Source organism: Marmota flaviventris, chromosome 7 (assembly GCF_047511675.1).
Source record: "Marmota flaviventris isolate mMarFla1 chromosome 7, mMarFla1.hap1, whole genome shotgun sequence".
NCBI classification, from domain to species: Eukaryota; Metazoa; Chordata; class Mammalia; order Rodentia; family Sciuridae; genus Marmota; species Marmota flaviventris.
In genome coordinates this window covers 5,308,922-5,324,059 of record NC_092504.1, presented here as the reverse complement: position 1 = coordinate 5,324,059, position 15,138 = coordinate 5,308,922, and the positions used below count along the sequence as shown (strand labels likewise).

At 52.6% G+C, this 15,138-nt stretch overlaps 1 protein-coding gene across 4 annotated transcripts in view; it reads right to left on the bottom strand.

Moving 5' to 3' along the window:
* The window catches only part of Jakmip1 (janus kinase and microtubule interacting protein 1), a 124,342-nt gene that overhangs the window by 36,279 nt on the left and 72,925 nt on the right, over positions 1 to 15,138 (bottom strand). For 2 of the 4 annotated variants that reach the window (XM_071614132.1, XM_071614133.1), the window contains exons 4-9: positions 12,929 to 13,138; positions 12,041 to 12,160; positions 9,656 to 9,862; positions 8,769 to 8,909; positions 7,497 to 7,583; positions 7,195 to 7,254 (exon numbers count right to left, since the gene is read on the bottom strand). In XM_071614132.1, the coding sequence (XP_071470233.1) occupies positions 7,195 to 7,254; positions 7,497 to 7,583; positions 8,769 to 8,909; positions 9,656 to 9,862; positions 12,041 to 12,160; positions 12,929 to 13,138 (825 nt within the window). The remainder of the gene's footprint in view (positions 1 to 7,194; positions 7,255 to 7,496; positions 7,584 to 8,768; positions 8,910 to 9,655; positions 9,863 to 12,040; positions 12,161 to 12,928; positions 13,139 to 15,138) is intronic. The other 2 variants (XM_027939618.3, XM_071614134.1) reach the window with 1 other exon arrangement.

Below are 15,138 nucleotides of genomic sequence, written 5' to 3'. Positions count from 1 at the left end.
CACAGAGGCAGAGGAAGAAAGAGAAGTACAGCACAAATAGGACGTACTCCATGGGGCGAGCTGCTGCAAGACACGCCGCCTGTGGGGTTGGCTCAGCCAAAGGCCACACGGTCAGTGTCCATTTGCAGGCCTTTTCCCAGTCCTAAGAAAAGCGCGATCCTCTCCCAAAGCCTTCCCTCTACTCTCACATGCCTGCCTGTGTATCCAAGGCTTCCTGCAGATCCCTCAGCAGCAGACTCCAGGACAGGAATACCCTGGAAGGTGCACCTTGGTAAAAAGATGTCTGAGCTGGGGTGGGGCCCTGAGCCCAGATGCCAGCCAAGGTGAGGAAGGAGCCAGTTTCCAGACTGGTCCATGGTGCGTTCATCATGAGGATGGCTTCCAACCAGCCTGTCCTTAGGGACTTTCCTCCTAGGACCCAAGCTCCCTGAGCCCAGAGCTGTTGTCAAGAGCACTGCACAGGCCCTGGGGCCCTGGGGAGTCCCCAGGCACAGCAGCAGCAGTGGCAACACCAGAGAGCCTTCTCCTTCAGACCAGAGCCCCATGTGCAGTGGCGCCTCCTTCCTCACGTGCTGGGAGGTATCCCCACTGGCCAGCCCCCACCCTGCATGCACCCAAATGTGCTTACCCCTGGCCTCCCTGCAGTCACTCCAGGCATGTGTCCCACAATCTGTACACCCTGAAACAAGCCACTGTCAGGGAAACCACGACTTGAACCAGAACCAAGTCCTCGGGGGCCCTGTCCAAGGGTGCCCAGGAGTGTCCTGCACGTCTTAGAGAAGCCTTACTGGACACGACATCAAAGGCAGAGACCCTCATATTGGAAAAAGTGAACAGCATTACACAAGAAAGCAGAAGTTCTACTCTGTGACAGACAACCAAAGCTCATTGGAAGGCAACACTCAATTCATAAGGAGCGCGCCTGCTGAGTCACAGAGCGACCTTACCTCCAATGTCCACAGCGCCCCGCTCCTTTTAAAGTACCTACTGCGTGCTGTGCGATGGCATCACGTCCCTTGTTAGGGCTCGTTATGCCTCACACTTCCCAGGGAGGCACCCTCCAGCCAGGATTGGGCCTGGGTCAGTGATGGGCCTGTGACCAATGCCAGCCCCAGGACCTCTGCTGGAACCAGGAGATACTCTCTTCCTGCAGGGGAGCCAGGCAGGTGAAAAGCAAGCCTGATGCTACTAGAGCCACTTGGGGGGCTACTTGAAAAAGAAGCCAGTCCAGAGAAGAGCAGAGCTGACGGAGAGGTAAGCACCTGGACTAGCCACGCCTAGAGCAGCCCCACCCAGATATATCAGTGACATAAATTTCTTTCTTTGTTTAAATGACTGAGTTTTGGACACTAGGAACAAAAGCCCATATTGGCTAATGGGGAAGGGGAGTTAATCCCGGCAATCAAGTCTTCTAAAAAATTATCAAGTTCTGGGACAAGCTTAAAGACTGATTTTCTCACCTGGATCCTCAAGAGAAGCCAAGGACAATCTTTTCCTGGCAAGTGTCACCAAGTGCAACAGCTTCCAGGGCCCCAGAGGTTCTTAGCTCTGCAGAATCCATGAGGTACGTCCAGTTGACCTGGCTCCTAACCCTACTCAGGCTGACGAAAGGCTCCATGCCTGTTGTCTGGCATTTCCACAGTACCCAAGGCAGACAGTCCCCAGAGAACAGCTAGAGAGAAGGGGGTCAGGAGGACTGAGGGACACCCTTTGGCCCTCACTACTGAGCCAGCGATGGGTAGTCTCATGCCCTGATCCCACCCAGAGGAGGGAGGAAGTCTGAGGACACCCTCTGTTTTCTCCCAGTATCTAAACCACTGGAGACCCCAGGCATCAGACACAGTGCTGGCTCTAGCCCCACTCCTGACCTGCTCAGCAGGCCATGTGGCCCTGGCACAACTCTCTGACAGTGCCTGTCACTCCCTCCCTCAGCCCCAGCATCCCTAGAGCTCCAGAGGAAGCAGAAACAGAAATGGACAGTGACAAGATGTGGCTGCACACGCAGGACAGAAGGATCAAGAAGTTGAGAAAGCTCAGAGTAGGGGCAGCTAGCCCTGCTGGAAATGGGACTGCAGCCCAGTCTTGAAGGAGCCAGGGGCTGCAAGCAGAGGAGGTGAACAGCACTGGCCTGTCTGGAGGTAGAGATAAGGCGGCATGGAGAAGGCAGAGACTGGCCCAGGATGCAGGGGGGTCTGGGGCCCAGGGAAAAGGAGAAGGAGCCTGCAGGGTCTGCCTGGCGCCTGCCCCTTGTTCCCACAGCTCTAGAGGGGAGGGGAGGTGCTGGGAGCAGGGTGCCACCAGGGAGCTCTCACAGTGGTTGCAAAAGTGGGACAGAGCTTGAACCAGGGTGGCGGAAGCCCCTGAAACAGTAAGTGGCCTGGAGGGCCATGACTGCAATCTGGAGCCTTTGCTCCAAGTTTCTCCTCACAGGGCCTGGGGTCCCTCCTGACACCAGGCAGAGGGCCAGAATCCTACAAGCCCAGCCTCTGCCACAGCTCCTTGCAGAAGCTGAGGCTCACTACCATGCTCTCCCCAGCACTGGGTTTCCCGCCCTATTTCAGCAAATGACCTAGACCCAGCAGAACCTCCCATCTTCCAAAATATTCAGACGGGGTCTGGGGGACATGCGGTCGTTGGCTATTCCAGACAAGGTGCGCTTGGCAGCTCTGTGGCCAGGCCAGGCTTCCGAGCTCTGCTTCCACCCGGCTGGCTCCACTCTTCTCTTGTTGCTTAGTAACCTGCGAGCTTCTGTGAGGATAGGAACAGTGCAGACTGTGTGGGCGCTGGTGCTAAGTGCTGGGGGTGGCCCAGGACACAGCCCCTCCTCCCCACAGGTGTCCTAATGTCCTGTCTCCAGGACCCAAACCTTGCCCCCAGGGCTTTACCAAAGGTCTCCCCTGCAGGGAGGATACAGAGCAGTCCCAGAGGGGCTCCAAGCTTCTGATGGAGCCCAGACACCCACCTGGTGGCTTGGCAGGAAGTCCTGCCACCAGCTTCTTCTCTTTGCTCAGAAATACATGGGCTGAGATCTGATGGTGGTTGTGGAATAGGGACTAGGTGACCAGGGACACAGCTGATCCACAGGGAACAAGCCCTCATCCCTTCTAGCTGAGGGTCACAGTGAAGACAGACAGGATGTGACCTGAGAGTAACCATTCTGCCCCTCTCAGAACACAATGCTGTGCTGGCAGCTGCAAGTAGCTGGGTACACAGGTGTGACAAGCTGCCATGAGCCCACCAGCTGCCGACAGAGCAGGGAGGGGCCAACAGGAATACGGCCAACCGCAAACACCATGAAGGGGATAGACAGCGAGCGAGACTACATGCACGTGATGGCCAACGCCAGGCGCCCTACACAGGAACAGGTGCCCACAGCCTGCTTCATCCTCCTGTCCATGAGGCAGCAGCCTGGCCTCAGGTGTCACTGGACCTCAGGGGCATGGCTGTTTTTCAGGAACCAGTACCCAGGTTCTAAAGGCGTGCACACCTCACCAGTGCCGCACTGCCCGTGGCTGCAGCTGCCCCACTGCTCCAGGCCTCCCTCTCCCAGTGCATCTGAGACCCCCAGCCCGGCTTTCACCCAAGGCTTGTGAACCACGGCACTTGTGTTTAGCAGCTGTCAGATGCTGGGAGCTCAACTGAGCTGTGGCCTCTGTGCCTGCTGTACAGCTCACCACCTGGGTGGGGACCTTCTATCAGCCTCCAGTAGAGCAACCCCCACTTACACCCAGGACAACGCTGTTCAGGACCCTCCTCCCGCAGCCCTGACTGGGGACTAATGTGAGCCACGCTTAACTAGCAGGTTCCTAGACAGACCTGGGGGACTCCCACACCTGGCAAGGCCCAGTGAGACAGAGTCAGGACCCTCAGAGAGGCTAAGGCACCTAGGAAGATGAGGGCTGGCATCCAGGACTTTCCTCTAGCCCCATCTCCCACAAACCAGGGCACGGGCATGAAACTGAAGGAGGTCTCCTATAGGGGCTAACTACAGAGTCCAGGGAGGTTCATGAAACTCCTTCTGAAAGAGCATCAGAGGGCAAGAATGGAACTACCAGCCTTCCAGAAAATTCTGCACCTTTCAATGAATTCACCACAGAGGGAAAGTACTCGGAAGTCTGGAGGACAGAGGGCAAGGGAGCCATTTACAGGGCAAAGCTGCCGAGTGCCTGAAGCCTGCAGGAGAGAAGGAAGGCAGCTCTGGGAGACTACTGAACATGCTCAGGGCCGCAGAGATCTGGATGGCCACTCCATCACCCCCTTATGAACCTGGAGTAAGCAGGAGCACAGGGGAAATGGCCTGCACTGAATCCTGAGAAGAAGAGAAGACAGTGGTGGGCCCAGGAAGCAGGTGAGACCTGAGCCAGCCTGGGAAACTTTCCATGCAGATTCCCAAACTCAGCCTTCTGGGAACATGAGACTCTTCATTAAAATGACCACATGTCCCCATTTCTCTGGACAGCCCAGCACCCAGAAGACAGATGCCTTTTTCCAGGAGGGGCAACGTACTTACACAGCTAACAACCATTTAGGGTCACCTGCTCTGTGCCATGCAGTGAACAGGACATGGAGGGCAAGAAAGGCAGCCCTGCCCCTGCATGCTGGGCACATGGGTAGCAAAGCATGTTTTGCTTCTGACCCTCTGTAAATTTCTCTTCCTATCAGTGTATTCAGAAATCAGGAAAAGGGCAAAAAGAAACCCTTTATATTCAGGCATTCTGGTTTAGGTTAATCATCCCTCATCTGAAATGCTTGGAACCAAAACTGTTTCAAATTTCAGAGCTTTTAGATTTTAGAATGTCTATATATATTCCAGAAATATACACTGGGCACCATGGGCAGCAGGGGGTGCAATGCCCTAGTCGAAATCATGTTTCCCACCATTACACCCACATTCCACCCACCCAGAATCTATCCATGGGAACAATCCAGACTACAGTCACAGCTTTCTGCACAAAAGGGCTTTGCTTTGGCGACATTTAAAGAAGCAGAAAGTCCAACAATAGGGGAAAGGGTAACTAAATAATTGTATAGTCCCTGAATGAAATGTTCTGCAGTCAAACAATACAACAGAACAGGCCCAGAGGCTGGCTGTGCGGGCAAAACAGCCACTGCAGCTATCCCTAACCCGAGGCCCTGGCCTCAGGCATGCCCCAATGGCTGCATGGAGTCAAACGCACAGCTTGTCTCCTTGGCGGATTATGTAGCCACAGAAGTTCACATCCATGATGGCACTGTGTAATGTGGATAAATGCTTATGGTTAAGTCAATTCAAATTCGAGAGAACTCCAGGCATGGTGGCGCACGCCTGTAATCCCAGTGGCTCGGGAGTCTGAGGCAGGAGGATTACAATTTCAAAGCTAGTCTCAGCAACCTAGTGAGGCCCTAAGCAACTCAGTGAGACCCTGTCTCTAAATAAAATACAAAAAAAGGCTGGAATATGGCTCAGTGGTTAAGTGCCCTTGGGTTCAACCCCTGGTACCAAAAAATTTAAAAAAAGAAGGCAAGACCGTTCCATAGCAGCAGCTTGGGGAACACAGAGGATGCCCACAGCCTACATGGGGCATGTCACTGTTCACCTCCCAGTTAACAAATAACAAGCTTTGCCCAAAGCACTATCCACTACGGAGCATCTAAGGCCAGCGTGCAGAGATTCCCCCTGGGCCAGCTTGGCTGGGTGGTGGATGTTTGACCCAGTAGTCCTAGACCTGAATTTGAACCTCAGACTTCTCAACCTATGGCTTCTCTTTGTTCCCATATTTACTGTCTACATGTCTCCTGTAACTACGAAATGGGAAGTATAACACCAGCCGCACCCACAGCCCACCTTCAGTGAACTCTTCCTACCTTCTGCCTGTAGCGCTCATCCCATGCACTTTATTGGCCACCAGGGGGCAGTGTGAGCCAGATATTTTAGGTGGTCTACAGTACTGTAGCCTTCTACACCAAAGTTTACAATGCTCAGATTTTACATAAAGCAAGGGGTTATGGATTGTGTCCCCCCAGAAAAGATATGTTGAGGTCCTAACCCTGGTACTGCTGAAGGAAAACAGGGTCACTGTTGATGTAATTATGAAATTAACACCAGACCATGTTGATTTAATCCACTGGCATCCTCATAAAACCTGTCATGTGAAGACAGAGACTCACAGGAGACAGCCACCACACAGGGACAAGAGCAGAGTCAGGATGGTATAGCTGCCAGCCAAGGAAGCCAAAGGCTGCCAGGAAACCACCAGAAGAGGAGAGGCAACAAATGGAAGGACTCCTGTGGACTTTAGAGGGAGGAAGTGTGGCCCTCCCAACACCTGAATAAGATTTCTGTTCTCTGGGACAATATATTTCTGTCATTCTGAAAGACCCATTTTGTGGCACTTTGTTAAGACAGCCCCAGGATACTAACACATAACACTTCTCTTCAAAGACTGGATAGCCTTATCCACCTGGCCCATCTTCTATAGCTACCAGTATTCTGGCCCAGTTAGGCCCAGACTCCAAGGCCGCAGACTCTTGCCATTCACTATCACATCCACACAGCTGTTGGCCTAACAGAAGACAAAGCCGGCAGTGCCCCTGGTTCAGAGAATGGAAAAGGAGGCCCATGTCTTGGTGACAACAAGTTCACAGGTTTAAGTGCAATCTATGCTTTTTTATTTGTTATTATTATGTGGACTCACTCCAGTCTGCCCTGCCACACCCCAGCCTGGGCCCTGGGCCTTTTGAGCATCTGAGCCTCACAAGCCCAACTCAACACTCTTCTTACTGGATATTTGGACACTATCACTATGAAATGGCAAGACCACTTCGCAAATAGAACCGTTCTTTATTGTTCCAAACCCCACAAAGCTCCTGATCTCTGGTCTCTGGGAATGGAGTAGTGTGGTGTAAACCAAGCCAGAGAGTCCTTTAAATCCTTCAAAAGGTATTTATGCTTTCAATTTTGGGTGAATATACCCTGCAGTCTAAATGCAGAATTGCATCAGTAAGTTTTCCATGAATAAATTACCATAACTGGGTCACAGTACACAACTATAATTTATGCTGCTTTGAAAATTGGTGATAACAGGTTTCCCATCACCCAACACACGAGCCGGTGTCTTTGCCGCAGGCCCCTGTAGAAACGGCTGATACCCTCCCTTTCCATGGTCTGCCTGCACTGCAGGTCTGTGAAAGGGCAGTGACATTCTCAAGGCTCACCTTAGGTGGCTTCAGGCTTTTCCCTCGATGCCTCTTGGAGCGCAGGAGCCGTTCCCTCTCCTGGAAGGAAACATAACCATTGCTGTTCCAGCCGGCCTCACATTGTCACACCTAGCAATGCTACCGGCTCTCCAGGGCTGGGAGGGACACTGCCATGCCATGCCTACTGTCTGCCTTGGGACAGGATGTTCCAGGATCTAAGCACCCAAGTCATAGCTGTTTCTTGGAACTAAGCTACGGGGACAAGCCGTTCACTCAGGTCCTTATCTGGGAAATGTCTGGGTTCGCCAGCCCCGTCCTACCGTGCCTGATTTCGTCGTTGGGGTCTGCAGCTGTACAGCATGAAGCAGTGCACTGCACAGGGGCTCCCTGGCCTCGGCAAGTTCTACCTGCGACAGCAGCAAGTGTGAGAACACCTGTGGCTTTGAACATGGACACAGCTGAGATCAAATCCCCTAGAGCCTCCTCCTGGCCTGAAGACAGCTTTATTTCCCTCCTCTGTTTCCTCATTGCTACCCAGGCTAGACCCTGCTCTATGGCACTGCTGTAAGAAAGAACAAGAGACTGGGGTGTCTGGTGGTCTCTGTCAGTAGGAATGGTTCCCGTGGGGCGGGAGCAGCAGCAGCACTGTGCCCCACATAAAACCAGGGATTCGCTCCTAATCACATCTTCCTTCTCCCTCCAGCGGAACAAATCTGGTGCTTAGCTTCAGCTTTATGGTCCACACTTCTGATCCTTAGGCATTATCCTTATTTTCTCTAGTTTTGATTTGGTGGTTTCTTCTTTTTTTGACTTTATCCCCACTCACTGAGTGTTTTCTCATCCTAAGCTGCATCAACTCTTTTGTGTAATGAAGGAAAGACGGATGGATATTTGGATAGGTGGGTGAATGAAGGAAGGAAGAACTGAAAGAGGCAGAAAGAGGGACGGACAGAGAGAGTGTGACACTGGCCAAAGCCTTCCCTAGAATTCTGATGGCTTTCTATCCTGTGAATGGACCCACCATGCCTCCTGGGCAGGCAGCATATGCTCACTGCAGGGCAATAGTGGCCCTGCAGAATTCTCTGGATAGGACACCCCACCTACTTGAGGCAGGCCCATTCCCATCTCCTTCCACAGATCTGCACCCCAATAGTCGTAAACACACGAAGGGCCTTAACAAGCCCTTCAAATTCTCGTCTGATCACAAGGTTCAGGTTTGCTGGCTCAAACTCAGACTGCAACAGCTAAGCTAAAACAATAAAAATGTAAAAATTGTTAATAATTCCCAGGCTTCTCAGGGATGGATCATACCCACTCTGTAAAGGCCAGAAGACTCACTGCTACAACTGACACTGCTTCTTAACAACAGCAAACCAGGGAAACCACAAGAGTAGCCATGACACCATTCCCAGGTAGCAGCATCTCACCTCATGGAGACCAGGGCTGTTTCCTGGCAGAATACAGCAGGAATGTGCACACCACAGGGAACACAGCAGGTCCCCAAAGCTATGCTGCCTTACCTGGCCCTGATTACCCACTGCCCACCCCGACACTGTGTGTCATGTGGTGCCACTCACGTGGAGGCAGCTTACCAGCGAGAGGTCATCAATGACGTGCTGCTGCTCCAGCACCTGGAGCCTCAGGAACTCGATCTCCTGTTCGTCCCGGGTTAGGCTGAGGTCGTTCAGGGACGTGTGACGCTTCAAGGAGGCTTGGGCCGACAGCTTTTCTTTCTGTGGCCAAGGGAGAGAGCACTGCAGGATCACCCATGCAGTAGTGGTTGTTAGGGACAGCACTGGTGTGGGCCAGGGCATGGAGACAGAAGGCCGATGAGAGGACGGGGGATGACAGTCACAGGCCCAGCCCAGCCTGTGATGCGGCTGATGATGCTCATGAGTGGGAGAAGGGGTAGGCAGGGCACAGGGATGGGGGGCACAGAGGGTGGTCTGAAAGAGCTTTGAAAGCTGGAAGGTTCTGCTCAGCTGTGATGGCTCATACTGTTTTACACACCTTAGAGCAACTCATAATCTGCCCTGTCCACAGAGACCAGCCATCCTCCTGGGAGGGAAGGTCAGCACTGGATCAAGAGTAATTCCTGTGACTACTCCCACAGACGGGGCTCCACTACAAGCCCCACTTTCTAGGGGCCCTCTGTGCACTGTCATGCATCCTACGGGTGGATGTCCACATCCTGCAATGCGGACTTCTTCCTTCCCATTTTGTGGATGAAGAAACCGAGGCTCAGAGAAAACTGAGATGTCTCTAAGGACACAGCTGTTTGGCCCCTCCAGGCACAGATGCCCCCAGCAGTGCACATTCTAGAGAAATGGAGAGAACGGAAAAGGCTGTGTGGACTGACCCTGTTCATGAGGCTTCCTGGGAGCAAGGCAAGAGTGGCCCTGGAAATGTGGACTGTGAGGTTTAGGGCTGGACCACCCAGACCAGAATCCCAGGGTGGTCCCGCATGGCTGGGACTTACCATTTCCACGTTTTCCCTTGTGAGATTCTTGATTTTCTCCTCCATCCTCTGGATACTCTGTAGCAGGTCCTCGTTCTTCTTGTTCATCCGCTTGTTCTTCTCCACCAGTGGCTTTAGCTGTACCTCGGTCTCACGGGACCGTTTCAGCTGTGGTGGGGACAGATAGAGATCAGGCCGCTTGAAGGCTTGGGGGTGGCCAAACTCCTGCTAGAGAAGTGAGCAGAGATTTAGCAGCCCACTCAGAGCTGCCACCACAAGGACCTATACAGTGCAAACACTGAAAGAGCCTCCAAATGTAGCATCTCACCCAGGCCTCAGCCACTGGAGTAAGGCAGGAGGAGGAGGCCACAGCCTGAGAGGGTGGCCCACAGATGGGCCTCAGGCTTTCCACTGGCTGGTGGCTGTGTTGTGACCTCCCTTCCATGGTCCTTCCCCAGGACTTGACCCCCAGAGGTCAGAGATCACACACAGGAGATTCAATCCTACCTACTGTGCTCCTGGCTACCCCGGCAGTTCAGCGTCCTTCAGCCAACAGATACACCCTGGGCTCAAGCGTGCCAGTTTCAGTGCTGGGGCCAGGAGATAAGCACAGCCATCTAGCCCTGGAGGAGCTCCCCAGGACCTCTGGGCAGATCATCCTTGTGATGTACAGGCTCTTGTTTGATCTCTGGGAACACCTCTGGGGCCCCTCTTGGCCATTTGTTCTCCACCCAGTTCCTAGTGACTTTGAAGCAGGAGAGTCTGTAATCAGGTTTATCTTCTAGAACCATCCATGGCTCTGACTGCAGTGTGGAGGGCGGGCCAGTGAGACAGAGTGGTGGCGGGGGGCAGAAAGGAGGAATGGGGCGGTGGCGGGTGGGGGCTGTGCAGGGTTAGAAACACCACACTTCTTCCTCCGGGCAGTATCCCTGCTAACATTTTTAGCTGCATGATTATAGTCAAATTCTTAGCCTCAATTCCTCATCTATAAAATGGGAATGATGGCAGCACCTGCCTCAGACTTGAAGTGAGAATTAAACACACAGTGGAAATTAGAACAAGTTAAATGCCATAAGGATCACACCCTAAGTCCCCGTCAGGAGCCTGAAACACCAGGGACCTTCCCGCTCTCCTTCCTTGAGCCCTTGGGACCTAGGGCCTGCCAGCCCACCCCACACTAAGGATGAGAGCCTGCAATGGACAGGAGAGCAACATGGTCACAAGAAAGTGCTAGAACCAAGGCTCAAGGTCGAGGGACTGACTCAAGACCCCTGCCTGCAGTTGCCATCTTAAGAGTTAGCATGAAGCTCTCTGGGACTGTCTGTTCAGAGGGTCTGTCAGAGCCACTAGCAGGAGCACCCGGCTCAAGGCCAAATGCTGGAAAAGGTCGATTTCCACTTCAAACACCTCAGTGCTCCAGCTGCCTGGGGCCTGTGGGCATTTCCTAATCCACTCGGCAACCAGCACAGCTCCTCAGTAGTTTTTCTGTTCATGAATATTTAAGTGAAAAGTAGAAATAAATTAGATGTACAGTTTGATTAAAGCTGTATTAAATATGCCTTTAAAAATACTAGAAGAAAATGAATTGATTTTGATCCTGTTGAAGGCTTGGAGTGATACTTAACACTTTTCATCTGTTTTTGTCAAATATTCTATAGACACACTTCCCTTCATCAAAATTAAACATAAAATTTAGGAGGTGTTTGTCAAAAAGTTTATGTACTGATACTCCACATAAAAATTTGTTCAGCAGTTTATCCAGTGAATTTAAACAGATTTATGAAGTTGCTGTTATTACTGGAGATTTGCTTTTTAACCAGAAGTCCATATTCATTATTTTTTAAACATAGAAGCATATAAACTTTGATGCAAAAGAAAGTAAAAAGATAAAAATAAAAACTAACTATAATCAAATCACCTGCCCTCCCTCCCAAAAAAGCCTTTCTGTAACCAGAATGGTAACAGATTATTTTTGTTCTGTGAAATGCTTTTATCATTTAATTAGGAACAAATCTCCATGTCAATTAAATGTGGTCTACCTCCTCAGTCCTGAAGACTGTGTAGAAGTCATTGCACAAAAGCTTCAAAGCCACCCTGGCCAGTGCTCCAGTATTAGTGACTGTGCCTGGCTGTTTGGGTGGCTACTGTAGACAGTGCTGCAATGAACATCCCCTCTACCTGCCTCACCGAACTTCTCCAACTGTGCTCTAGGGGTAAGTTCCTTCCAAACAACAGGTACTAACAGAGTTCTTCAATGTGTGTTAAATTTTTAATCAAAAAAAAAAAAGAAAATGAGAAGGAATGTAAAGACAACCAAGGGCTCTGCATTGACCCCGTGTCTCAGGCAGGTGTCGCGGCCAGGGCCCTTGCTTGCGGGGCGCTCCCTGTCCCTGTGCAGCAGATTACCAGTTCACTCCGCTCATCTGCCAACAGGGCGTTTCTGTCCTCCAGCTTCCGTATGACGGAATTCAGTTCAGCAATTTTTAGTTGAAATCGCCTCACGTCTCGCTCATCCATATGTTGATCCTAAAAAAGCGAAGAGACAAGCGTAGTGTGAGGAGGCCTCGATGGACGGAGGGCTCCCCAGAGCACACAGCAGCAGAGGTCCTTAGGACAGCTGTGGGGCGGGGAGCAGGTTGGTGACGCCCCACACCCTGCCACACCCCTGGGGAAGACGTCCTGTCCAGAGGATGGAGACTTCCACCCTCAGTGGCCCCAGGGACCTCTCAAAGCTCTGCCTCCCTGCCTCTCTCACAAAGGCCTGCCCATGCCACCTGCCCAGTCCTCCTAGGCAGAGGCTGAAGCGCCAGCCCCTGCAGTGCTGAAACACAGCGCTCCTAGCAGGTGGGCGTGAATGACCACAGGCCGGCATGCTCGGGGCCCCTCCGTCAGGGCCCTGCCAGTGCCCTCAATGCCCTTGCAGTTGTCACTTTCTCGTAGGACTCTGACTTTGCCACTCCCTGCCTTCCTGGGTCCCTTCCTGGCCCCACAGTGGACCCTGTGTGAAGTCTTCATGTTTTTCTCTGCAACGAGTCCTGAGACCACATTCGGCCAAAGCAGCCAGTCTTTACCTGGCCCTTCTCAGCGCCCAGCGCTGGCCTGGCACATGGGACAGGCCAATTGGGGAGGAAAGGGTACACGGATGGGCAGAAGATGCATGGAAGGAAGGTGGGAGCGCAGGAGGGTGGGAAAGGCCGGAGAAGGCAGGCTAGCCAACAGATGATGGGCAGGGAGGAAGGGGTGGTGTTGGTCAGCCCTGAAGTGCAAAGGCTTATTGGGGGAGCTGCGCCTTACCTGGCCCCCCATGAGTTCCGCCATGTCCCCAATGCCAGGCGGGAGCTCCCTCTTTGGACTGCTGTGATGGCGCTCAGCCTCTTTGACCTGGACCAGCTGCTCATCCAAAGCCTCCTTCTGTAGAAGCAGCCTCTGGGCCTGGCCGGCTTGCACACCCAGCTCCTTCTCCAGGGCCAGAATCACCCGGTCTTTGCCTTTGATCTCATCCATCTGGAAAAGGAAGCGAGGGCAGCTAGGTATGGAGGGGGCTCATGACCAGGGAACCTGCTCCTTGCCAGGGCCTGAGGCCTAGGGAGGTCAAACCAGAGCTGCGGACAGGCTTGACTGAACTGGGAACTCTCAGGACCATAGTGGCCCAAGTCCGTGGCCTGAGTCCAGCTCCCCTTTATTCCCCTGAGGACAGAGTGGACAGATCTCTGAGTCCAAGGACCTATACAGTCACCCTGGCACTTGCTGCTGGAGCTCAGCTATGCCCAAGTCCTCCCCCACTTCACTTAATAGAACACGTAAACTCTGCCCAGCAGCACACCCCACCCAATATATCTCTACAGCGAGCTGCTCTGTACGGCCGCTGCTCCACTCAGCCCCAGGTCTCCCACTCACTCAGCCACTTCAGCCCCCACCCCACCACCAAAATAGCTCCAGCCAGGGTGGCCAAGGCACTCCAGGCCCTCTGCCCACTGGACGAGTTTCGTCCTCCTAGCCTCAACTTGAGCAGTGCCTTACAAGGTGGCCCTCTACTGCCTCATGAACTTCTCCTTCCCTCACCTCTTCCACAGGGGCTCCTCAGTTTTGAGCCTCCTCACAGACACGACTTGCTCTGGCTGCCCCTGATGCCTACAGATCCTGCATGATGGGCCTCTTCTCCCTGTGTCCCTCTTGTGGACAGCCACGTCCTCACCTATGTCATCAACTCCTCCCATATGCAGCTGACACTTAAATGGACACCCAGTCCTGACTTGCCCCAGAGCCCCAATATCACAGAACCTCTTGGTGGCTTGGCCTCCCTGCTTGGCCCTCCAGGAGCATACTCTCAGGCCTTCGAGGGTGTGTGGTCCTGCCAGGACTTGGACTTCTATGACTCCAGAACTGTCAGAGGATACACAAGTTGTAAAAAGCCATCTGGTTTAAGATGATTTGTTTCAGTGGTCCCAGGAAACTCAGACAGGCATTAAAAGGGACAATTGGAGTTTCATTAATTGACCAAAATCACAATGGCCTGAGCTGGGTGATTACTTGTTGTCACAGCATTTAGCAATTAGCTCTGTTTAGATGGGTAAATCTCTGAAAGAACGCGCATAGCTCAGTGAGGACGGTGTCAAGCACATGCCCAGGAAAGGTCAAACCGTTGGGTCAACCATGGAAAGGACTCCACAAGCATATTAGAATATGAGCATGCCATCAATGCTGACCTGACATTGACTCATTGACCTTTCTCAGCTCCTACATCACATAAGACAGTCTAATTTACAAAGCAAGCCACTGAAAACTGATAAAATACACTTGAGATCATAACAGGAGAGAAGTGGTACCCCAGGTCCCAGGCTAGGAGGTCATACAGCCACGAGCTGCAGGCCTGCCAACACCAGAGACCTTTCTTTGGAAGACTTCAGGCTGCTCTCCACCTGCCCTGCGCAGATCTCTCCAGGGCTCAGCAGCCGGCGTTGATGCAGTTTCTCCTTGAGCAGCGTGGAGTGTGCCCACTGCTACCCTGGTCATCAGCACCCACCTGCTTTGGCTACATCCAATTCCTGAGTGGGAGGACACTGCCTCCCTGCTAAGACAACCCCCAAAGATGCTATGGATGTGATGCCAAGGCGGGAGCAATCAGAATTTAGGTGGAAGGAGTCTACTGATATAAACCATTCACAAGTATTTCCCTTAATTCAACAAATACCCAGCCAAGTGTTTTCTGTGGGTGATGGGAGGTTTCAGTGAGCAAACAGACCTGCTGCCCTACCCTGGGGCTTCTATTCTGCAGTAGGAAAGAGAAAACATAAGAAATAAGTAAATGCAGTAGTAGATCTGAGTGATTAGTGCCAAGAGAAGAAAAATAAAGTGAGGGGAACCTCACAGTAGTGGCAGTGGGGGTGACCCAGCTAACAGGCTATCCAGGCAGGACTCCAGTCTCCCCCTCAGTATCCACGTCCCAGCTGCACATGGCTTTGCCTGGGGCCCAGGTGTGCAACCCACCACCATCTCATGCTGAC